The 25458-nt window shown below is 36.7% G+C and overlaps 2 protein-coding genes across 5 annotated transcripts in view; one reads left to right on the plus strand and one right to left on the minus strand.

Moving 5' to 3' along the window:
* Nucleotides 1-991: 991 nt before the first annotated feature.
* On the plus strand, nt 992-14554 carry LOC117403873 (progestin and adipoQ receptor family member 3). 3 transcript variants are annotated; one of them, XM_059003440.1, is made up of 7 exons: nt 992-1126; nt 3050-3267; nt 3951-4113; nt 4352-4507; nt 11357-11554; nt 12226-12316; nt 12450-14554. In XM_059003440.1, exons 2-7 carry the CDS (start codon nt 3083-3085, stop codon nt 12590-12592), a joined length of 936 nt encoding a protein of 311 aa, XP_058859423.1. In that variant the 5' UTR covers nt 992-1126; nt 3050-3082; the 3' UTR covers nt 12593-14554. The 3 variants fall into 3 exon arrangements, with proteins under 3 accessions (XP_058859423.1, XP_033862227.1, XP_033862226.1); XM_034006335.3 differs by lacking the exon at nt 992-1126 and adding an exon at nt 1279-1464; XM_034006336.3 differs by lacking the exons at nt 992-1126; nt 12226-12316; nt 12450-14554 and adding exons at nt 1275-1464; nt 11862-12193.
* A 791-nt stretch (nt 14555-15345) lies between these two features.
* Nucleotides 15346-25458, minus strand: part of LOC117973314 (BMP-2-inducible protein kinase-like) — a 65876-nt gene continuing 55763 nt past the window's right edge. For both annotated transcript variants that reach the window (XM_059003213.1, XM_059003193.1), the window contains one exon: nt 15346-18547. In XM_059003213.1, coding sequence (XP_058859196.1) covers nt 17133-18547 — 1415 coding nt within the window. In that variant the 3' untranslated portion in view covers nt 15346-17132. The remainder of the gene's footprint in view (nt 18548-25458) is intronic.

Here is a 25458-nt window from a genome sequence, read left to right on the forward strand (position 1 = left end):
AATGGGTTGTTATGTAGAACACTAAGAGAGTGATAATGAAGTATTTCACCCATATACTGTAAGAACATAAAACAATTAACCCATGACTGTCAATGGAAGGAAACAATCACTGTGATTATAACATTAAAGGACAAAGCATGTACAACTGAAATGATACTGTTTTAATAAAAATGACTGGATAATCATCCTATCTTCAAATACATACTGAATATTTTAATGCGCAAATCATCCAAGTGCAGTCTTACCCCAAATATTTTTAATTTACAACCAATGCAGAACGACTGGATGGAAGGAGCCAGTTCATGACAGGATAGCAACTGTGAAGAAGCTATAACAACGGTGTATGATAACTCAATCAGAATTTAAAAGTTACACATAGGGTGTATTTATAGCAGATCACCATAACAATTCAATGTTATGATTATCTCCTCGCTGGGGAGGTATGAGGGAAGTATGGACCATCAGTAGAGGATTTCATGGCAACTCCCAAACTGTTAGATACAACAATATTGCATGATGGTGAAGCTTACTGTGGCTCAACCAGGAAGGTTTAAGGATTTTAAAGTCAGCCGAACTTACTTTAAAATAATTATAAAGTAAATTCTCAAGCTTGCTCCTCGCTTCATGTTACACTCAAGTGATCTAATCGGAAACCTTCCAGTAAGACTACCGAATGTGAGCTGAGAGCGCCAGGGTCAGTGAATGAAAACACGGATCTTAGGATCGACATTGTTCATTTCTGCTGAGCCAGTCTGGCTTCCCTCAGTGACACATAAAGCACAGTACACGTAATAAATCACTTGGACTTTGCAATCACGGTTCACAGGCGCATCGCTGCAAAGACCCACAACTTCCTTGAAATCACAACGTCAATTGATGATTATTTGAAATGTGAAAATGATACACATTTCAAAGAAGTGGTTAAATACTCATTCAAAATAATTTGCAACAATCCAGACTTCTCCTACTGTTCACCAAGCCATGTTTTTTACAGCAGTGTTCAAAATGATCCGTCGTAAGGACACGGTACAACCTGGGTACCTTCAAAAAAGCCCCGACACTGCATTTTTTATTTATTTTTTGATGCCAAACTGGAAGGCGTGACGTAAATTACACCAAAGAAAAGGTCCTTTACGTTATCTTAAATTGTTTTCACTAAAATTATACAGATGACAAGGGAATAATTCAAATATGACGTGCTTTTGAGAAACATATATTTTTAATGCGGTTCGTTTCGTGGTGGAATGTGTTTATTTTGTGTTTCCACAGGCATTCAATTGAACACTCAGTAAGGGTCCATTCTGATCCCGTCGCAGAGCTGCTGTGAATCAGGGAGGAATTAGGAATTAGGAATTAGGAATTAGGAAGATGGAGATTGTTGGCTGAATAGTATTCAGTTTTGTTATTTATGTTTTTAATTCGCCAGTTATGCTTTCAGTGTAATATGTTTGTTGTATTTACAAGGTAAGTGTTGCACTGGGTTTCACGAACTAAAGGGGTAGAGATAACTACTTACATATACCGGTTGCGGCAATATAACGTGGTATGTCCAGTATGTAATGATGTGAAACGCGAGGGTTATACTGTACATGAAAAAAAAAAATTAAAATAAATAAATAAATAAATAAAAATAATTAACAGATTCTAGTCGATTTATAGTATCGTTAAGCTTTTTTTTCATTTATTTAATTATACTGGTGGCTGTATTATTTTATCTAAGCCTTTTTGTGTTTTAATCTATTGAATAATGTTACTGCTTGTGGGAACAGCGTTCGTATAGTATGTTGTATGTAACTACTTTTTACATTTCTGGATCAGAATTATGACCAACTCTGACAATTTCAGACACTTGTGCAAGAGAGACCAGCACGAGTTTGGAATCACTGGTTTATGCCCAGATGTTATTTACAGTCACTTGATTTTAAAACATGAACACATTTTGTACATTCTTTTTTTTATTATTTCTGATTGTATTTTAACCAACATGAACACCTCTTTAAAAAGCACAGCAGATGATGACAAGCACTGACTCATGCTGAAATGTCACCAGAGAGGTTGTTGACAAACAATACGTCATTGTGTGGTGCTAAGTTACATATATCAGTAAATACAGTGGATATTGAAACCTCAAATAATGTGTTTACATTAAATAGAAAAGAATATACTTCCTGGTTTAGTAGTAGGTGACAATAACTTTCATGACTGAGGATGGGCTGCCTATTAAAACACTTGTTTCCAATGTGTTTATATTAGACCATCTGAGGATAACATATGTTGTTACATACTGAACAGTGATGCATTATTGGAAATGGGGGGGAAAAAAGCTATTTTATTTCAAATGCAATCCTGTCTGGGTCATTCCATGACAAGTGGTAGCAAGGAGGTGGCTGACCCGACTTGTGGTTGTGCTGTATTTTTGATTTAAGAAATGGATTCTACTGTATTAACATGCAATGCAATGCCGTTTATCTGCCAAGGAGATGCATATTATTGATGAGAGGGCTACCGTGGAGGACAATCCTGTGTGTTCTTCCATTTATAATATGTCACACTTTTATATTTTTACCTACATCTTGATAAGCGCCCACAGTAGGCTTCTTAAACCAGGCTTCTTGTAAAAGATACGCCTGATTGAGTCATCTAAGCTATGTCTTATAAACTGCTCAGAATTTGAAACAAGAAATTCTTCATTTAAAAAATATAGTTTTGTAAAATACATTTCAACACATTTTTTATAAAAAAAAATGTAACTGTACAAATGTAAGATGACTTTTTTTTTCTAGTGTAAAGTACACAGTTTTGTTACCGAAGGATTGCAATTTCTTACCTTACAACTTGCTGCTCTTCTTCACCTGCTTATTTGGTGCGGTGTGCTTTGTCGTGACACGGGATGCTTTGCTTTTGTCTACAAAAAGCATATCTTGTGTTTTCAAGCAAACCCAGTTGGGTCAACCGCAGTTCTTGTGAAAACCGGACCTCTTGATTTGTGGTGGATGTGACAGGAAAGCACTACTTACCTGCTGTTTTTGTTTGTTTATTTTTTTCCCAGTGCTGTAGTTGATCAACATCTCATGGTTCCAGCATGCCACAGAAGCTGCTAAAGAGTGCCCATTACATAGAGCTGGGGAGCTATCAGTACTGGCCAGTGCTAGTTCCAAGAGGGATACGTTTGTACACATATGAACAGATTCCTGTGTTCCTGAAAGAAAACCCCTACATCACAGATGGGTACAGGGCATATTTACCTTCTAGGCTGTGCTTAAAAAGGTGAGTTGTATAGTAGTGTCTATTTACTGACCATTGTTCTTTTTGTTGCCTGTATTATCGCTGGTAGATGTGATCTTTAGGTAGTATAAAAACCTCCTAGGATTAAGTGGTTTATATACATATTTATACAAGTGATTTCTAGCATTGGATAGCTTTTAAAGAGATACAGAACATTTTTTTACCTCTCATTTTTGGGATTTAGCTTGCATTCATTCAAATCCAACAACAGAATAACCAGGCAAATTGCAAATTACGCTACTTTGCTAAGCAGATGCAGAGCTTCATCCAAGAAAAGTAATTCTCTGATTTAGCTGTTTAATTTAGGGTTATACATACTTTTGCTTCCATGCATTGTACGTTTTACAATGGTTCATATATCCTGTAACGTTATTTGCCCTAATCTTGGACTACCTACTGTAATGTTACCAAAGGTAAGGTATTTAAAAGGTAAGGTATTAGTACTTTTGAGGGTCTGTGTAACCAGCCAAACATAAATTAACACATTGAGCGTGGGTAGGAGTGGGATGTGTATGGAAGAGAACATTTTGGAATTAGATAATTGCATCTTAGTTGGTATTGTAAGAAATTATTTTAAAAAAAAGTAAATATTCATGTGTTGTTTACTGAACCTGATCAGAATGTCAGTGGAGACCGAGCTAATTAAGCTTGTGTTCCCATTTCAGTCTCTTCATCCTGTCCAATGAAACGGTGAATATCTGGAGTCACCTCATGGGCTTCTTCCTCTTTTTCACCCTGGGGGTCTATGATATGTCAGCAGTGCTGCCTGCAGCCGGGGCCTCCAGGGAAGACTATGTCATCTACTCCATCGGCCTCTTCTGCTTTCAGGTGCTTTTACTTATTTGACTGCTCTTAGCATTAATCCTCCATGACTTACCACCCACTACCCGATGCACCATTCTTTAGCTGTACTTTCCACCCTAATTATATTCTAGTTAAGTAAGATCTCAGAAGTGTTGTACCTGGTTAGTGCTCTGATCAGAAACTTTCAAGGAACACCTAGAAGAGGTGCTGGTATTGATGTGGCTAGCGTCTGATAGAACGTATGCACTTTGTCTCTGTCCAGGTGTGCATGCTTTGCTCAGTGGGGTATCACCTGTTCTGCTGCCATCGCTCAGAGAAAACAAGCCGCCGCTGGATGGCATTAGACTACGCCGGCATCTCCATCGGAATCCTTGGCTGTTACGTTCCAGGGGTTTTCTACGCCTTTTATTGTAATGATGTAAGTTTTTAAATTTCAGCCATAACTTTTAGACACTAAATCATAAAATATAAGTAGTACTACTGAATACAATTTCATTCAGAATGTTTAGGATTTTTAAGTACACTTTAAGGATTTTTTTTCAAACAAATGTTTTTAAAGAGCGTTTATAAAATGTTTAATTATCTGATAACCCATACAAACTTGATTTAATTAATCAAAATGGGCTTAACAAATGTTTTTAATAAAAATTGTGCTTTTTACACATTATTGAGTAACATGGTATTTAATATATAACCCTAAATGCTTGAAATACTCCATACAATATAGGGCTGGACGATAATTACATTTTCACTTATCGATTATCGGCTGTAAATTATCACGATAATCACAATTATCGGCTTAATAAATAAAATATGTAACATTTCTTGGAATTGATCAAATTTAAAGCTATATAAATACTTGAGCAACATGAAAACTGCTTCTACAAGTCACTGCGTTTAAAAGAAATACAACTAGACAGTTTTCAAAGACAAGCCCTTTTAATAAAAGTTATGAAACAATGGTTGGTTACAAGAAAGCAAAAATAATACAGTCAAATGTGTTTGTTTAGTAGCTTTTCAAAATATAGTCTGCTCAGTAAAAAAAGTGTTTCAAAAATGCTTTCCAGTTCATGCAAATTCTGAATTGCGATTAAAAAATATCAGCTGTTGAACACTGAGTCACTATCAATCCACATCCACTGAATAGCCTTAAGTTTCAGACTAAACAATACTTGCAAGCTATAGGTGTTTCTGTTTAAGAAAAGAAAAAACAATGCTACAGTATTTATAGTACTCGTGTCTGTAGTTTTCAAATAAAGAAACAAAAAAGTAAGTTTACGCTAATATTAAATGCCATAAGGGTTTTTTTTTTTGCACTGAGAACAGCAGTTACATTTAATGTACGTTAAACTTAAAATTATTATAGGAAAAAGGTCCACTTTTCTACAGTACAGGGCTTGAATTTCATTTTTGTGTGCTTGAGAAATTTCCCCCCTATGCTCCAGCCAATGGGGGGGGGGGGGGGGGGGGGTGATGGCAAAAAAAAGGGACTATTGCATATAAAAAGCTATTTTAACTTATCTTATCACTCACAGTGGTGTTGCTTCAGGTAAGTAATTTGTATTGCATATATTGTATTGCATATATTAATGTGAGTGACTTAAGTCTGCTCAACAAAACCTCTGCATGCATCTACTGTTCTATTTATCTGGTTGTATGGAATTAAATATTCCAAAAAACATCCTACCTTTTTTCCTGAAATCGAGTGTCCATCAATGCACCATAGCAAAACTGTAAATCCTTTGCAACTGTGAATTTCAAGTAATATGAAACTACATACAGTCTCTGAAATGTAAACATCTAAAGCCTATGTACATCCTTCATTTCTTCAGTTTATTTTACAGCTTCATTGTTTGTCCTCTTCTCTTTTTCATTTGTTTCCATTTTGCAGCTGCCCTGAAATCAAAGTTCTCTCTGGAAGGGCTGAGTTCTGAAATGATCATCAGGTTGTCAATGTTATGATTGTTCAGCGAATTGCGGGAATTTAGATTTCACTCTGTTCTGAGTACTGAATCCACGCTCACAGGAGACACATGCAACAGGGAGGACCATTGCTATTTGAACAAGCTTTTCAATCTCTTGAAAGACTCCATTATGTTCACTCAGCACAGTCTCTGCAAACTGTTGAAAAGACATTAACGAGTATGTGTCATTTGAGACCATAATCTGTAAACTCTGATGTAACAACCTCTGCACATACAGTAGTGGTGAAGTGTTTCCTGGCCATACTGGCTAAACTCCTCTTCAGCTGACTGTTTTGCAGCCAGTGTTCTCCTTGGCTCTAAAACAGAAAACCAGGTGAGAAGATGCATGTTATCAGCAGGGAAACGTCGCTCAGTTTAATCAATTAAAGAGCTCACATATCTGCTCTTCACATTATCAAAAGCTGGCTTTTTAGTGTGGCAATCAAACCGTTTGTCTCCTTTAAACTTATTACCTTCAAGGGAGTTAAAGAATTCCTGCTCTGAGGCTCCAGGATTAACTATTAAATCTCTCAGTGCTTCTTCAGTACCATGTACCACTGGCTGTACAGTGGAAAAATCTAAGCTTTGCCTTTTGTAAATGCTTGGAGAGAAGAACAATGTGCGTTAATACATCCATCATTAAATGACAAAGGGCCACACAATTAAACTACCTTGCTGAATTTAGCAGACCTTTGGCTTTGTCTGAATCCTGAGTGTGGGAGGCAGCAATGTGTTCCAGTACATCTCTCAGGGATTTCAGTGTTCTGCACACTACTGAAACAGCGCTGTGAACTGACAGCCATCGCACTGCATGTGGCTGGGTAAGCTTTAATGTGGGTTCCTCCCAATTGTCTCGCAACTCATGCAGCTTATTGCTCCTTACAGCCAAACTACTAAAATAAATTAAAATGGACCTGCTGGAATTTTTTTTTACCTGTACTGCCGAGTTCACTGGCACTCTGCGAAAGCCTGTGTGCTGTACAGTGCACTCCTGCTAATTTTGAATTGTATTCTTGCCTCAGTTTTTGCACTAATCCCTGGCGGCATCCTGTCATAACTGCAGCTCCATCAGTACACACTGCTACAAGGTTGCTCCCATCTATGCCTTTCTTACTAAGTAACTTGTTAACTTCTTGAAAAATGGTTTCTGCCTTTCCATCCATAACTTCCACATTATTATTATTATTATTTATTTCTTAGCAGACTCCCTTATCCAGGGCGACTTACAATTGTTACAAGATATCACATTATTTTTTCATACAATTACCCATTTATACAGTTGGGTTTTTACTGGAGCAATCTAGGTAAAGTACCTTGCTCAAGGGTACAGCAGCAGTGTCCACCACCTGGGATTGAACCCAAAACCTTCCGGTCAAGAGTCCAGAGCCCTAACCACTACTCCACACTGCTGCCGTTACTGTAAAATTTTGTACAAGGTTTATTGTTCACTATGTACTGGACATAAGTATCTTTTTTTGCCTTTCCCTTCACTGCTGTCGTTTTGTTTTTGTACATTCTGCAGTGGTTTCATTTAACGGCTCTGTCAAACTTTTTTTTCCTGCAGCAGAAGAATCGGCTGCCTCGTCGGTACAAGTTGCTTTTCTTTTTAACCAGCGCGCCTATTTCTTTTTTTTTAAAGCGAAAGTCACCGCTTGCAAAACAACGCCTAGATTTAACAGTCTTTTTGTTTTGTTTTTTTCAAAACTGTTTACTTACTGCAGTGTACTGAGTTTCTATAGTGCTTCAAGATGGCGGGTGAGAATCACGTGCGAGAGAATAAAATCTCGTGGCTTTTAAAATATCCAGCATTACTTTTATTTATTTATTTGTTTATTTATTTATTTTATCCAGCACTACTCAGAATGCGGCTCATAGTGCTTTCGTCACTGACACCCACATCCTTAGAGATTGTTGTAGCGTTTTAATTAGGCATTGTAAATTGGGTGAAAAATACAGCAGCTTGCAGTCTTAAAATATCTCTGCAGGATTTTCCTGCACTGAAAGTTGCAGATATGTGAGAGCAAATTAGAAAATGCGCGATTCCGTGCTGAAATTCAAGCCCTGCAGTAATTTACAGAGAGCTACATATTTTTATTTTACAAGTACCAAATATTGTGATTTTATGTTAGAAAACCTGTCTTGCTTTGCCAGTGCAAAATTTAGGATCAAAATTAAACCATGATGTAAAGTTAAAAGCAAGCATACTGTTTAAAATCAATAATTACATACAACTTACATGTATCAACTTATGGCTGCATATCCTTGCACATAAAGCAAGCAGTGGCATTTGTAATATGAGTGTGTTTCGGGTGATCCTTGATATATTTTGATTACGTTCTGGAAACTTGTTAATATTGTGTTTGAACTTCTCTGCTCGGATTTCACTGGGTGTTTTTTTTTTTTTTTTTTTTAACTCTGTCAAGGAATTGTCCATTTTACAGTACCTATAACTTACCATGTACAGTATAAATTCTGTCACTTCACAAGCCTTACGTTTCACTATAAGAAAGACACACGCTATGGTAAACTTGTATTTTGTTTTGTAGTTAGATAAGTACAATTGATTGCTTTACTCCATGTTTTGATCTTGTACGTCTGATTTTAGTTTCCAACTTCTCCATGATTTTGGCTCACCTTTCCGTTATTGCTCGCTGCTTTTCCTAAGACTCACATGTTTCCATCATGTTGGAAGTTGAAAGGCTAAAATATGAACTGAAAGCGTGAGTGCAAGAGCAAAACAAATAACAGACAATTGTGCTTCATGAACTAGACTACTACACGACAATACCTTTAAAAACAAATGCACATTTACCATAATATGGGCATCTATCTTATTGGAAAATATGGGAACTGCAAAGTGACAGTAATTCATATTAGGATTTACTGAAATTATTTGGTTAGCTGGATGTGCTTTTGGATAGTTAAATGAGTCCTTATGGAAGAAAGGAAATCTGAATAAATTAGTATTTGCAGTTAATTACATTACATTTTAATGTGGTGCTTGGAGGTGCTTCTGTACTGTATGTTCATATTCTCTTTGCAAATCTGAAGATAACTTGCCATAGAATGTGCTGAAATCTGCTGCAATAAAAACCAGATGGCAGTGTTCATAGACCATCCCTTACTCCTGTTCCTCACCATATGACATTCACATGTGACTGAGCTATCTGTAGCCCAAGTGCCAAGCGTTTATTATTGCATGTAGGCAAATGTGCATCAGCCGTTTTTCTAATTCATTTAAAAATCAGAGGTATAAATGTGAATTTTCTGTCTTTCTTCAACCTAGTGCAGGTTTTGTTCTAGGTAATTGGTCATAGATCTAGCTGTTCCTTTTAATCCTGAATTTTCCCTTTTGTTTATCTGCTCAGTTTGGGCTGCTTTAACATGTCCAGGCTTTTTAAACATGTTCTTTTATGCTCTTCCAGTCACTGCTGTTTTAATCTGCTTATGTACTTACTTCAGTACACATGTAGAATGCTTTTTTTAAAAAAAAAAACAAGATGCTGCAATGCTGGGTGTTCAAGAAAGTCATATTAGCAGATTTCCGTTACTGTAATCAATGCTCAACCCTCAATTATTGTGTAACCTCATTTTAAAACCTTGACTGAGGTGCACAGTCAAGGTTAAATACATGGCTTTCCAGATGGGTTGCAGGTAAATGAGAAGGGGCAGTTTAAAAAGGTGTCTAGGCAATGAAATTGACCTTGACCTCATCTACCAGCAGTCTAACATACAATCTGCCATGGTCACAGGATGCAATGTAGGTAAGGTTGAGGATAGAAATATGTTTTTTGAGGTAACTCTTCACTTGCTTTATTTAACTCCATGCTTACAAAACAAAAATAATAATCTGTGTCATAGCAGGAAACGTTTAGCCTACTTTCTGTGTCATGTTCATTCCAAGAATTGAAACTTCACAGCCTCCATGTTACCTGCTTATTGATGTTTATTAGGTCACTTCCTTGATCAAGGCAGATTTCTGTCTGGGGTTCCTGTTTAAAATAACAGGACTAATTCCTGTGACATAGGGATGGCTTTGTTGACGCACCAAGCACCAGAGGATTAGCTGTGATTAGTGAAGACTGGTAATTTTTTTTTTGGTTCCGACTCCTCTTGTTTTGGGTCACATATAAGTAGAGAAATGATGTCAATATAACCAGTGGCAATAGAATGAGGCTTGTAAAGATGCCAAGAAATGAAGAGCAAGTTCTAGCAGGCGTGCCATCATCTTCAGAGTTGCATTTAAAATGTATTCACAAAACAAAAACAGGTAGCGAGTCCTGAGAGAACTAAAGATGCCTGATGGATGGCGCCACAACATTTGGAGCCTAGTAACGCAGCGACAGAAAATACATTTTCTTCCAAGCAAATCTAAAAATGTTACTTGAATGCAATAATATTTTTATACTAACCAGGATTAAGACACTCACTGTAATTAGTACATTGTAGATACAGACTGATAAAGTCAATGTATTTCTATCCCAACGGAAAATGGTGTGTTGGGTAAGAAAAAAGCAGAAAAAAAATGTGTGCTCCTTTTACAGAGCTATGGCTGAAGTTGCTACAGTGCACTGAAAGAAATGTACAACATAAACAAATCAATGAAATCTTTGTCGTCTTCTGTATTCACAATTTCCCAGGAGAGAGATTACAGAAAAATTGTGCAAACATGAACACACTTTGCTGCACAATGCAATTTCAATAAGTACAGTATACAATGGAAAATCTCATTACCTGCACCTGTGTGAAGGTGAGCCAAGCCTCTTGCACTAGCAGAGTCACACCTTAAACAGTCTCAACGGAGTATACGACAAAGGAATGTGTCAGTACGAGGCATAGTGCTACAGAAGATAAAAATGCTCATTCCCATGAAGGCAAACTAAGATCATGCAAGCAGTGACTGATCACTCTAACCGCTGTATTATCTACAGTGGCTTGTCTGGTAGGAAATACAAAATCACATTCGATTTTTTGGTAACTTGGCCCTTGTTGTAGATCTCGCATTGTTTTCGTGAAAAGGCTATGCTTATTTATGTTTGTTTAGTCTATATTGAATCAAACTAATAATGGTTAGTTGTGGTGCAGTGATGTTTAGATCAACCACAGTTTAGAAGATCAATAAAATAGACTCCTATACAATTTTGTATGTAGTAATGCAACTCAGATTATCAAAGCGGTCCTCCGGCCACACACCTTAAATCAGATATAGAGACCTATGTGATGTGCAGCCAGTGAAATTAAACAAACATACTGCTTGTCCTTCTTTAACGTGTGCCATCTTTATTCCTTTTTTTTTTTTACAGTACTGGCGGCAAGTGTATCTGATCACAGTATTGGCCATGATCCTAGCGGTCTTCTTTGCCCAGATTCACCCCCATTACCTCACCCAGCAGTGGCACAGACTGCGCTCTGTCATCTTCTGCTCTGTTGCTGGCTATGGAGTCATACCAACCATCCACTGGGTTTGGCTAAATGGAGGCTTTAGTGCCCTTATTGTCCAGGTAAAGGGCATCTTCATTACTTTGTAATTTGCACGCTTTGTACTTTGTATTGTCAAATTGAAATATAAAAATGGTAGCGGTTAACACAAACCCCAAACCCTCAATTCTGCCTGAAAGCCTTCCAATCAACATTATTGTATTAAGACCACCAGAAACATCTCAATATAAACTGCAGTGTCCCACAATGGTGTTCAGTTGTACTGTACAATATATATCTTTTTGGTTTCTGTTTACTCCATTGTTCCCTAGTTTAGCTTCCACTCTGTTATCTGAAAGGTAATTCACATTCATGTTTGTTTTTCTAAAGGTAGTTGTAGGGCACAAGATTCCACAGTCCTTAAGAACAGCCTGCCACTACACCAGTCAGTAAGCCCAATAGGCATGCTCCTTCATCTACACGCAAGTCAATGTGATGTTATATAAATGCTATCGTCAAGCTCCGAAAAAAGAGCATTCAATCAAATGTACATTTTTTGACAGTTTACAGAAGAGATTCCGACCTGTAGTCAGCAGGTACATTTCAGGTGGTCCCTGAATAATTCACTATCAAATTAACACTTTTATTATTATTTTTTTATTTAATATCTCAGTCCTAGCACTATCGTCTTTCCTGAGTATCAGAAGAAAAGTGTGTTACATTTCCAGATCGAATTTTGCTGTTTCTTTGGCAGGAGTTTGTCCCTCGTGTTCTAGTGATGTATCTGATTGCTGCTGCTGCCTTTCTCTTCTACATTTCCAAAGTCCCAGAAAGGTATTTTCCAGGTATGGTATCACTTTAAACATTTCTAATCCAAAGATACTGCATTCATTGAAAGTTTTTTACGCAATCAGAAAATGATGGATCTATGTCATGACACATTGCTTTTAATACAAAACATTTTTCCTATTTGTACAGGCCAGTTGAATTACCTTGGATCAAGTCATCAAGTATGGCACATCCTGGTGGTGCTGATGTTTTACTGGTGGTACCAGTCTGCAGTGTACATCATGAAGTACAGACACAGCCAGCCCTGCCCTGTGTACCCAATGCACGCCTAACACTGGAAGGAACTGCAGAGTATAATATCCCCATCCATTAAAGTGCCTACTTTAGGTGGTCTTTAGTGTTGCACTGCTTGTTTTTCTGTGTTTTGTTTTATCCTTAATTAAACGGGGGTTCTTCTCTATGTTTCTACAAACTTATGTACTGTTTAGAGTCTTTCTGTGTGTTTTCGTTGTTATTTATCATAGGTGTATTGAATGGTTCATACTTATTAATTATAGTACAGTGGTCATCTGCATTTATAAAAGCTGCTGTGCAACATTTTTAACCAGGTGTCATTCGTTTGTTGTTGGCATTAAATCGTGTTGTGTTAGCTTTTTTATTTTTATAGGAAAAAAAAAAAAGCTTTTAATTATGTTTTTGTATCAGTTTTTTCACTCTAGTATTCCGGGAATACCTTAATTTCTGTTTTTATGTTTACATTTTTGCAAAGAGCATATTAGCATACAAGTTTGTCAGAGATTCTCTGTGAAGCAAGCTTAAGGGGATTGTAACTTTAATAAATTGGATGTGGGAATGCAATTTTAGGTTACGTTATTCAGCCGTTGCATTACAGCCGTGAAGATAAACAGCCTAGGTGTATTTAAAGATGTAATGAATGTATCGGTTTGTTGATTGGTAATGTAAAAGGTTATTTCATGTGTGTTAAACTAAATGAATGATTTGATCACACTTGGTACACTACATTAAAGTCAGGTGGGCATGTTGATTGTTGCTGCTTTCCAGGACAGTCAAACTGTGTTAAAAGCATAAGATACAGACACATACCAAGTGATGCTTATTCACATTTTGTCAGCTTGGTATCTCCCATATAGAGTATGTAGAAGAAAGAAAGCAGGCACTTTCCCAATATAAGGCCAAATAAACTCAAGCCATACACAATGAAACCATGTATTACAATCCGTTGGTGATGTGGTATTATTGTTACAGCATTTTGAATATGAATGGCCATTATTATTAGCTCTTTGTGTAATTTTACTTAACCTGCATAATGAAGCATGTGAGTTTTGTCATCTACTTAAATTTGTATGAAGTTACTTAATGTAATGGGGTCCAAAACACTTTCATTTTATAAGGGAGGACCCCCAGTTTGTAAACTTGAGTTAAGTTTTCCACTGCTGATGTATTGTACTGCACATTTATAGTCAAAAGTTAAAAAACATTTCAGTCATCTGTTAAAGGCCTTGAATGTGGCTGGGAACAATATGTAAATAAAACAATGCCATCTACTGGAAATAAATACCTGTATAGTGTTTTCCTAGAATCTAATTAGTGGTAGATTCAGATTCTTAAAAACCAGATCAATACATTTTGAAATACTGTATGTGAGCACTGAATTATTCACAATAAATCCCAATTATACTCAGTTTCCTACAAACTATTTGATAGAGACGAGAAAGTAATTCAGCTGAGCAAGTGGCTTGACAAGTTTAACTACCTCTGTTGGGTGGTGTGCTCTTTCATCGCTACCACTTACGGTAAAACATGATTTCTAAAGTATCTGGATGCTTTAATGTATGTATATAAATGGCACTTAATAAAGTAATTAAAATGTTGCATGTTAACCAGTAAAGGCTTTGTACAGTAAAAAAAAAACAAATAGATAATCTAAAATCGGACCACGAGCATTAGAGACTGTTGGTGTGGAGTAATATTCAATTAAAAGTATTACAGTAGAAAAATATATATAGGTTGATTTGAAACATTGTAGCATTTCTATAAACAAGATTTTAATGTGTACGTTTGTTATACTTATTAAATAAAAAAAACTGGCTCAGCTTTTTTGACATGAACTCTACATTTTTTTTTTTTTTTTGCTTTTCCTTGTTTACAATTGTGTAATTAATCACTGAACTTTTATTTAAATGTATGTGGAACACTGTACTGGAACAACTGTGTGACATTTTTGTAACGCATGTCTTAGAATGTAATAAAGATGTATTTATTTTGAATCATCACATTTTGTATACAGCAGTGTAATTTAAAAGGTTTCTGCAAAATGGCTAAACCCTGTGATAATTTGAGACGGCAATGATTCTGGAAAGCGTAAGGCAATCCAAACAGAAATACAAGTTGGTATCCCAATCCCTTTAACACATACTGTATATATGTAAACAAAATGAGTTTGCTATGTATTTTCACTCAGGTTTTTGCCCTCCAGAACATTCATGCAGTAATGTGTGATGCATTGTTCTGTGTCATCTGTAGTAACAACAGTGACCTAGTTGTTGCAATGTAAATGTGGCAGTGGTTTAAGATGAATCAAAGATTTGTAGAAAAGAAACAAACCCTCTATGTATGTAGGTTTTTTTTTTGCCTTCCATACTTTATTCACAGGTGAAATATACCGATTAGAAAAAGGTCATATTTGATTAGTATAAAACATTTGGACTATTTTTACAAGATCATCTTTTGCTTACAGTTCAGAATGTAATGCAAGTAAGAAATTGCATTCACTAGTGTTCGAGATAATACACATTAGTATTCTAGTATGAGCTTTATAAAGCTGTATTTTGATCTACTTCTGGTTCATCAGATTATCTTGTACAACTCGTCCGGTTTCACAGACCCCAATTAGCACTAAGCTTGTACTAACTCCCATAAGGTAACCTTAGGTACTCAAATATTAGTGCTAACTGGGGTCTGAAAGTTGTACATATTACACAGATCTCGAGAACGCAGGGTCATCACACCAAAACGTAACCTGGTTTGTAGAACAGAATCAGTGGAAAAAAACTCTGATTACGACTCCTGAATCCAATGTTTTTATTGCATTAGACAGCAGAACATCATGATAAATACAACCAAAGAGAATGATTAAACATATTAAAATAGTAACTTAAAAGATGGAAAGTTCTGTCTCTTAAAAGTATTGAATTCAACGTTGTTCTACAGCTATGGCCAAATGTTTTGCATCACCCTACAGAATTAACCCGTTTTGTTTCATAAAGCCAAATGAAACCTGCTGAATAATGTTACGTTAGCATACTGAATATTAAATATTACATACCGCTTTGTAGATTTTTGCAATATCATTTTCTAGTTTATTTTATTACATGGTTAAATAAAACACCTAAATTATGTTATATCTATCTATCTATATCTATTTTATATCTCAATCCTAAAATTCTAGGTGTTGCAAAACTTTTGGCCAAAGCTGTATTGGTTAAAAAAAAAAAAAAAAAGCTTTATTATTTTATAATATTAATAACAACAATACAAATAATAATAATGTACATTTAATGATTAAATACTAAGATTTACCTTTAATGCAAACCCCAGTTCAGTTAATGAAGGTGTAAAACAATGTTATTAGGTCTACCTTCAAGTATGAAAAACTGATAGAAGTGGACTTGTTTTGCATACTAGCAGTTTAAAAATAATAATAATAAATGGGACTACATCTCATTTAAAACCAACATTTCTTATTCTAAAAGTGTGTACAACTGTTCAATATTTAGATTCCCTTTTTGAACAGTTACCAATAATTTAAATTATAATTTATTACAAACCTTATTCTGGTTATCTTAATGTGGTTGGTAGTATGTTTATCCTTCGATACAATCACCTAAATAATTTGACACCTTCAAAATTGTTTAGTTCAGGAATACTAAGAGCCACTGAAAAGTGGTTCTACTGGATCACAGCAAAAATCATGAAAATCCATTGGGTATTCAGTACACAAACATTTTCCAATATGATGAGATATTAATAATAATACTCCATTCAAATACAAGCGTCTCAAAAAACTCATAAGTTATTGGCGACAGAATTTTGTCCCTTTTATCTGATGTTAAGAAAAAAAAAGGAAGTGAGTTTTTTTGGTTCTCACTGCAATTGTATGCCTCTTATATTTTAAAAAATGTGTGGACATTAAAAAAATACATATATTTAAAAAAATCTAAGTTTATGAAGTTTAATAAGAATCTCGTTAATGACGTGAAATAGAATTTAAAAGGCATGCCAGAAAAGTTTGTATTAAAAAAACCCAAAAAAAAACAGCCTTTGTGTATTGGCTCAGAGGTACTGTGCATCAGGGCTGCTTTCTGCCCATAAGGCTTTGCTGTGTGTGGTAAAGATCAAGTTAGAAGCATCTACCCACAAGTAGAGCTTTGCAGCCAATCACTATCACAGTAAGATTTCAGTCAAACAATGCATACATTTCCTTTAAACTAAAGGAAACTAGTTATAAATCTAAAATGCAAGTTCATACATACAGTGCAGCCCTGGTAATCAAACACTCTTTCAAAAAGATGCAGCATAAAGGCTTGTCAGCTGGGGTTATGCTCCACACTTAAAAATGCATATAGAACCTAATTATCTATATTCCACAGGGTTTACTCACAACTCAGTTATGTATTAAAATATGGCATTTTTCAACCACCTTTAATGCTGCTTGTCTCCACCAACGTTATTGGAGTTGGCTGCAAAGAACTACAACACTGCGAAGCTTCAGTCCTATAGGATCCATTCAATAAGGATTAGTAGGCTTTGCAAAATGCAGACATGGACTTGCTGCACTGGAAGACTACACATTCACTGTTTGGAGGGGAAAGGTGCTGCTCCAAAGGGATCTAGCTCCACCTGTGGAGGTTGTTGCATCACACTGTGTACTACCATTTCTGTGAAGGGTACAGCCCCGAAGTCATCCGTTTTAAGACCATCTCCGCCATGAAATGCTCCGTGTAGTGAACTGGTTCTAGGCCTCCCACTGTTTGTGTTGAGATCACTTCTGTTATCACCCAGCCCTTGGTGCTGGGGGTGCCTTACTAGTTCTTGTGGATGGAATGGCTTTGCACCAAATGGATCCAATATTGTCTCTTCTGTAGGCATGGGTGACCCTTTGTCTTTTCCGTCGCTTAGTGTGACACTGATATTCTCCTTAGAGTCCGATGTGCTGTGAAACTCATTGCTGCTCTGTGAATCCCTCCTGCCTACTTTCTTGTGCCTGCGGACTCGCTCTGGGGTGCGGAAGTTCGATTTTGAGGTCTTCCTCCCACTGGTAGGAGTGCCGTGGTGCCGTTTACCATTGCCACTTGCGTTTTCCTGCTTTGTGCGCCTCTGTCTCGAAGACAGTTTTTGAAGACTCCGCTGTTTCATCTTCAGCTGCTGAGCGGTAGAGACTTCATCAAAGGGAACCTGTCCAAAAATGTCCTCCTTGCTACCAAAAACTGGCCCGATTTCAGTGGGCTGAAAAGGGGTACAGCCAAATACATCCACACTGTCCGGCGAAACTGGTGGTGTCTGGGCCATTGAATCCTCTCCTTGTTTGCCAGTTTTAGATAAATTTCTACTGAATGGAGCTTTGCTGAACACATCAAACTCATCCATGCCCTGATCTTGGGTGACCAAATTGAATGGTGCCTGGGCAAAGATGTCTACATTTTCAGTCGCACTTCTTTGCTGGCTAGTTCCGAAGAAAGGTACAGCCCCAAACACATCCACCTCTCTCTGTGAAGATGCAGTTGCCCCCACACCGGGGGAGTTTGGGGGAGTGATGAGGGTAGCTGCAGACTCTCCACTCATCACACACTCTGCTTCGTCTCCAAGCTTCTCTGCCACTGGACCCACAACCTGAAACATTCCCTTCCTCTGCTCGTAGTCAGAGTCGGAGCTGTGCTTCTCCTCTTCCTCCACCTCCTCCTCAGAGTCCATCAGCAGGGGCCGCTGTCCCAGGTTCTCGGGCTCTGTATCGTTGTCTTCATTAAACTCGCCGTGCTCACTGTTCAGTGCTTCCTCATACTCCTGCTCATCTTCCTCACTGCTCTTTGGAGAAGGGGGGTCTGACTCGAAGTCGCTGTCTGTCTCTTCCCCACCTTTATGTGTCTGCTCCCCAGATGGGCAACTTCTTTTTCCTCCTTTATGCTCTTTCGAGTGCTGTGTCTGCCTTTCAGCTTTTACTGAGGTGCTTGAGTCTTTAGTCGAGTGCTCAGGATTCTTCACACTGGAACCTACAAGTAAAATAGGAAACCGTCAAATACTGTTGTTCCACCCAGACAATACAAATATCAGGGAAAATAAATCTTTGTGCATTAATTTGGTATTCAATGGGCACTGAAAACTTGCTTTCAAATATATATATAAAGACAGATAATACAGTATAGGACAAATTTACACCAGCATGCAATGTTGATAAATCTGGTCTTGTCTTAAATTGATTGTTTTCTTCTTTTTGTTTTTCTATTTATTTTTGTTTCATAATGTAAAAAAAAACTACAATATTTAGCTTTACTGGTATCTCTACAGCCATAAACTGTTAACAATTTGGTATATATTATTGGTTTTTAAAATGTCAATGCTTGATAACTTAACAATTTGGTCCTAAAGTACATATGCAAAGGATATGTACTTTAAGGATTAAGTTTTTCAACTTTCAGTTTTCTGTTCTGAAGTTTGGTTTTTATGCACAAAATGTGATTTGTCTTTTTAATTGTAGAAATGCACTTAATACAAGTTACCAAGACTTGATAACTCCCAGAGAGCCCTATTTGAGGACTGAAGCGGAAACATTCCGATCTGCCGTTATGATAATAAAATGTGAATAAACAAATTCCGTTTTTTATCAAATTATGGAGGTTATGAAAACTACAGAATACCACAAACTAGTATTTCTTGTTCTATCTTTTTTTCTTCAAACATAATTTCAGTCCTTGCAAAGAACCACTAAAAAGGCAGTTCTTCATTCTGGTATTAACAACAACAGACAGACAGAGATAGAGATAGAAAAGAAAAAACACAATTCAGAAGGCAGGTTGCTGCTGAGCTTTAGTGGTCCTGAACAGCGACTAGACATGCGATGTGCACAAAACAGTTATGTTCACAAGCTGTCTGTACCTGGTTTTTGCAACAAGGAGATGAAAGATTGTTTTGAAAATGTTTAAAAACTGGCACTCATCAGAAATCAATTACTTGTATGGTATGTTAAGTAATTTAATTACCGGTTTACTTCATCACCAAAATGCACAAAATATAGTACTAAACACTACTTTGTATATATTTTTAAAACCTCAAAACATGAATGTTGATTTATGTATCTGAGACTTCATAATGTAATAATAATAATAATAATAATAATAATAATAATAATAATAATATACCCATTTTCCATCATATGTTTCTGTACAATCAAACCTGACTCACATGTCTGAAAGTTTAACATGTTTGATCTGGAACATGTATGTAATAAAAATGTATTTTCTTACATAGTGCATCACTATGTCTAACATATTTATATTAAAGCAGAAATAATATTAAAGCACAGAGTACTGCTTATTAAAAGAAAAAATCATTCTATAATCACAGCTATACAGATGGACATTGTTTTAATGCAGGCAGGTTTATGCCAAACAATAAACTGGAAATGAGAGGTCACATCTTAAGACTAGAAGCATGATTAATGATGTGTTCTGTATGATGTGATGATGCTTCTTAGCTGTTGTAAGTTCTGTAATACCAAATGGATTTTGCATTAGTAAAATCTGGATTATCTGACTGCTCGCTTTGGAGGTCCAACCTTGATGGCATGTTAGAAACTCGCAATATCCAAACAGTTTGTGCAGTATTAAAACAGAAGGCAAAATCACCAAACTCATATGGTTCTCAGGCTACAGTACGTTCTGATCTTGTGCTGTCAAACATAGGCAAGAGAGAAAGGAATGTCAGTTCAACATGACATTTCTAGAACTTTACAACCCCCATTTAAATAACAAATGGTGGTCAATGAGCTGTTTTGTTGTTGGAAGCTGTTTGTTGTAGTTCTCTAATCAGAATGAATTATGTCTTTATAAGATGCTGTCTTGGCCACCTTTTACTGCACACCATTTTATTATGATTTCAGACAATACAATATAAATTCTTCAGCTACATGCTCAATATGAATAACAGCAAACTGGTAAATGATGCTAAGGGCTATGCAGCACTTCCAGGCATGTTTAATTAAATAAGTATCATGGGACTTCAGTCATACATGTATATTATTACCTGTACATTTAACACAACAAATTCCCAAGCAAGCCATTTCAGATATAACTGTTGAGGAACTTTTAACCTCAGAGAACAGAGAAGTCTACCCTGTTCAGCTAAATACCTCTACAAAAAAGAACCATTTTGGTGAATTGTCTTTGTAGCAAAGACAAAGTCTTATATAGCATATCTTTCCAGCTTTTAAATGCAGCATCAATACCGTGCTAAACTCTCTCAATAGTCACATACATACATTTAATACTACTTAAGCAATAAATAAAAAGGACATGCAGAGTGATTATTAATTAGTCATTTACCAGCCGATTTTATCCGAAGTGACTTACAGAGACTTGGGGGGGGGGGGGGGGGGGGGGGGGGGGGGGGGTGAACTATGCATCATCTGTTGCTGCAGAGTCACTTACAATAGGACCTTGGTTTTATGTCTCATCAGAAGGATGGAGAACAAGGAGGTTAAGTGACTTGCTTAGGGTCACACACAGTGAGTCAGTGGCTGGGATTGAACCTGAAACCTCCTGGTAACAAGCCCCTTAGCTACTGGACCACCAACATCTGATACAAGTTTTTTATTCTAACATGGTGCAGAGTTGTCTCCATGTACACTTGGGAGTCCTCTAAGTATACAGTAGCTATTATGGGAGAAATCACTTCACGACTTTCCTCAATGCACACTTGAGCTGCCCATCTTCAGCATAACCAGACACCCTGTATTTATTTTATTTTAGACCATATGTGGACTTCTGCAATCCCATAAAAACACATTTTTAAAAATGCTCCTACTTCAAATCCTCAACATTCAATATACATATTCAAATTGGAATGTTAAATACAACCTTGCATTTCTAAGTCAGAAGGCCATGAAAGTCTGATTTTTTATAAGCGGTCATCTCTACAGCTGTAACTTCGGGGTACATGACCTTCCGCAACTTGACAAAGGATTAAGTAAATACATTTATATATAAAAAAAAAAAATGCACAAATATGAACAAATCTTAAAACGCAGGCGAAGTACAAAATGTGTAGTAACATCTGCTTGTGATGTCCTGAGCAGATTACTACATTAATCATAAAATCACATTCTTTCATAAAACAATCTATTGTTTCTAAAAACATCTATAATCATATAAGACCCCAGCCTTCAAAGACATTTTCCTTTCCGTTGTTCTTTTCTCAAACATCTGATTAAAACTGATGAATGCCTTGTAGCTAGTAATTACATGCCTTCTGCTGATTTATCAGCAGTTACATGGGGGATGCGCCTCTTTCAGCTTTCTTTGAATGACGAACATACTGCCACTGTCACTGCACAGCTATTCACCACATGTCAGCTTGGCAGATTACTGGCCCGTTTCTCCAAAATCTGTGCTGCTTCTATCAAGACAGCCAGGTCAGCAGCTGCTCAGTAGTGCAAGTGATTTCTTTGATCTGTGATTTGTCTTTAAAAAGACAAAAGGAAATTAAAGATTTGTTGGTACTCATTTCCTGTTCAATAAAAAATAAAAATCACATTTTAAAATTACTTTAAGCACCTTTCAATTGTTAATCACCTATTACTTTTTTATTTTTGCATTATGGCAGAGGATTAGAAGCCTTAATTCTCCCGCAGTCTGGCTTGACGAGCGAGAACAAGAGAAAGCAGAGAGTTAAGTTTCCACAGCAGGTGTTCTTTTGCATCAATAGCGACTCAATTTAGGCATCTTATTCAAGCATGTAATTGTTCTGCTGGACTGTAATGTATTTCTGTGGTAGAAGAAGAAAACCGGGTCTGGAATGAGTTAAAGCAAATGCATAAACTCAATGTTTTCATTTTTCCTTTAAAATATGTTGTGGCCAATTGTCCCAGTTATTGTTCCAATCAGTAATATAAATCCACTGTCTTAATACCCTGCTACAAAAAGCTGGGGCACAGCAGCTGCATGCAGAAATAGATTTGATTTTCCTTTAAATACGTTAAACAAAATAATTTAGGAGAATTACATATTACACTGGTATCTAGAATCTCTCGTGTTTGAATGCACAATATCAACTCCAGGTGTTGTAGCTGCTGCTGGACTATTTTAGGGTAAGAGAAAATGTAATGTAACATTTTAAAGATATTTAATCAAAACCATATTTACACACACATTCTGACATAACTGTGGAATATGGGGTTTATTTCTAAAAGGGGGTGTGGTAAAACTATGAGGAGAAAAGAAAGGAGAAACTGGGTTGTACTGTGTATACCGTGTATAGCATATACAGAGTGATGTACTACAAGTGCACTGACAACCACCAAACACCACAGTTGCCATTCGTACCATGTGCTAAGCCCATTGAAGAACTCTGTCAAATGTTGTTTTGTTGTTTATTTTTTTGTGTTGTTTATGAATTACCCTGTAAATGTAAATACTATGTGTTCATAGAGGCATGTAATTACTGTTGGCATATAAACACAGGAAAAGATAATCTTCTTTGAGTGGACTTCTTTCTCCACTCATACATTTAGATACAGTTCAGATTAAGTTGTTGTTTGGCTCGGAGTTGTTTCAAGTACTGAGGTGTTCTCTTTTGATAGCCGGTTTCTATCTAACTTGAAAAATCCTGAATGTTTGGCCGTTGTCTCCCCTTTTCATTTCCAGGGGTTAAAGTCAGGTACAAAATTACACCGTGTAACAATTTTTTTTTTTTTTTTTGTTCCTGGGTAGTAAGTGTTATTTCCTAATTGCTTATGCCTCAAAAGTATAGAAAATGGCTATTATTCCCCACAAACTTTGCTTTTGTGACCAGGGCAGTGATATTTTGAAATTTACCTATTTTCCAGAACATTCCAGATAGATTCAGTGCTGAGTAAACTTGGAGTAACTTCTAGAACTTTCTAGAACTTTCCAGTAATATAAATAGTAGTATAAATACAGGGGCCTTAAGCCCACCAGTTCAGTTTAGTTCCAGCTGCCTAAGTGGATGCATATCTGCATTTTTCTGAGATGGTATCAAGAGGCTGCAATGGTGGCATTCCTGATGGGTCTCCAAGGCAGTTTTACCAAGTTCCCCTGCTATCTTTGCCTTTGGGACAGCAGGGACACCAAGGCGCACTACCACAGGCAGGACTGGCCACAGCGGACCGAGTTCTCTGTGGGGAGGAACAACGTCAAGAGGAGCCACTGGTGGACCCCCGGAAGGTGCTGATGCCACCACTGCACATCAAATTGGGCCTTATGAAACAATTTGTCAGAGCTCTAGATAAGGAGTCGGCAGCCTTCAAGTACCTTCAAGACTTCTTCCCTAAGCTGTCTGAGGCAAAGGTCAAAGCCGGTGTCTTTGTCGGACCACAGATAAAGATCCTGGAGTGCAATGAATTCCCCAAGAAGCTCACTAGTAAGCAGAAAGCGGCTTGGAACAGCTTTGTCGCAGTGGTTCGGGGCTTCCTGGGCAATCACAAGGCAGAAAACTATGTGGAGCTGGTTGAGACTCTGGTGAAGAACTACGGCACAATGGGCTGTAGGATGTCCCTCAAAGTCCATATCCTTGATGCTCATCTTGATAAATTCAAGGAGAACATGGGAGCGTACTCGGAGGAGCAAGGTGAGCTCTTCCACCAGGATATACTGGACTTTGAACGCCGCTACCAAGGACAGTATAACGAGAACATGATGGGAGACTACATTTGGGGGCCGATTCGTGAAAGTGATTTACAGTATAATCGTAAATCTCGAAAAACTACTCACTTCTAAATCTTTTGTAGTCATTTTTGTATTACTTTAGTATAAATACATGTTAATTTGGATTCATATGTTGTTTTTTTCTGACTTTATGTGAACGAAAAGACACAAATTCGCCCATTTTCTCATTGGAAATAGGTAAATTTCAAAATATCACTGTCCTGGTCACAAAAGCAAAGTTTGTGGGGAATAATAGCCATTTTCTATACTTTTGAGGCATAAGCAATTAGGAAATAACACTTACTACCCAGGAACAAAAATTGTGTTACATAGTGTTATCAACCCACATTGAGAGTTTTTTCTTAACATCAGGAGAAAACAATACTGTACATCAACAGAACTCAGAAGCACAAAAACAAACTGTAAACATCAATATTACGGATTGTATGTGAAGCTATATATCCTTTCAGCTTTAAAAAAAAAAAAAAAAAAAAAAATTATGAACATCTTGTACTCATGATGCAATGGTGGTCAGATTTGTTTAAAGGGAAATCCCCATGAAACCAAGCAGTATCCATTAGAAATAGTTTTTTTTTTTTTTTTAATAAAATGAAATAAAACTTTCATGACGATGAACCAATTTTATTTTAAAAAGAAATACAGTCAATTATACAACAAAATACAAATTCATTTACAAACTTTCAGCTAAGTATACAGTTTATACATGTGCATACTTATTTTCAACTGAAGTATATTTGAACCACGTTCATTAGTCTGGCACTCTTTATACCAAGGTCACCTTTGACATTATTCATGTAAGAAACATTCAAAAATAAAACACACATATTCTTTACTACCATTGTGCTGTTGTAAATGTATGTTAGTTTCTGCACAAAAGATGCAAAGAATAGAAAAGCTGTTTGGTACAGCAGAGAAAGGGAAGAAAGTGACCTAACACCCATGAAAGGGAAGCTGAAAATGAGACAAAAAAGTTAAACTAAAAATAAAAGTTTAACCACACTACACACAATGTGTCGTAGAAATAGTTCCATTTTATTTGCCTTAAAAGGATACATTTCACAGTAAAATAGGTTCCAGTTTCAATTTTCATTTACTGTGTTTTCCCTACGTGCCCGTTTGTTTGATATCCCCTTCACTGGTTTAAAATGATGAAATGGATTCATCATCTTCACATTATGGATCAGTTTATAAATTGTAGTGCAATTTTGTAATCTGTCCACCAA

This window comes from Acipenser ruthenus, chromosome 1 (assembly GCF_902713425.1).
Source record: "Acipenser ruthenus chromosome 1, fAciRut3.2 maternal haplotype, whole genome shotgun sequence".
Classification (NCBI taxonomy): domain Eukaryota; kingdom Metazoa; phylum Chordata; class Actinopteri; order Acipenseriformes; family Acipenseridae; genus Acipenser; species Acipenser ruthenus.

Coding starts and splice junctions, on each gene's coding strand:
- LOC117403873 (XM_059003440.1), top strand. CDS start 3,083: ATGCCACAGAAGCTGCTAAAGAGTGCCCATTACATAGAGCTGGGGAGC. Junction 3,268..3,950: donor TCTAGGCTGTGCTTAAAAAG/GTGAGTTGTATA, acceptor TTCCCATTTCAG/TCTCTTCATCCTGTCCAATG. Junction 11,555..12,225: donor TTAGTGCCCTTATTGTCCAG/GTAAAGGGCATC, acceptor TTTCTTTGGCAG/GAGTTTGTCCCTCGTGTTCT.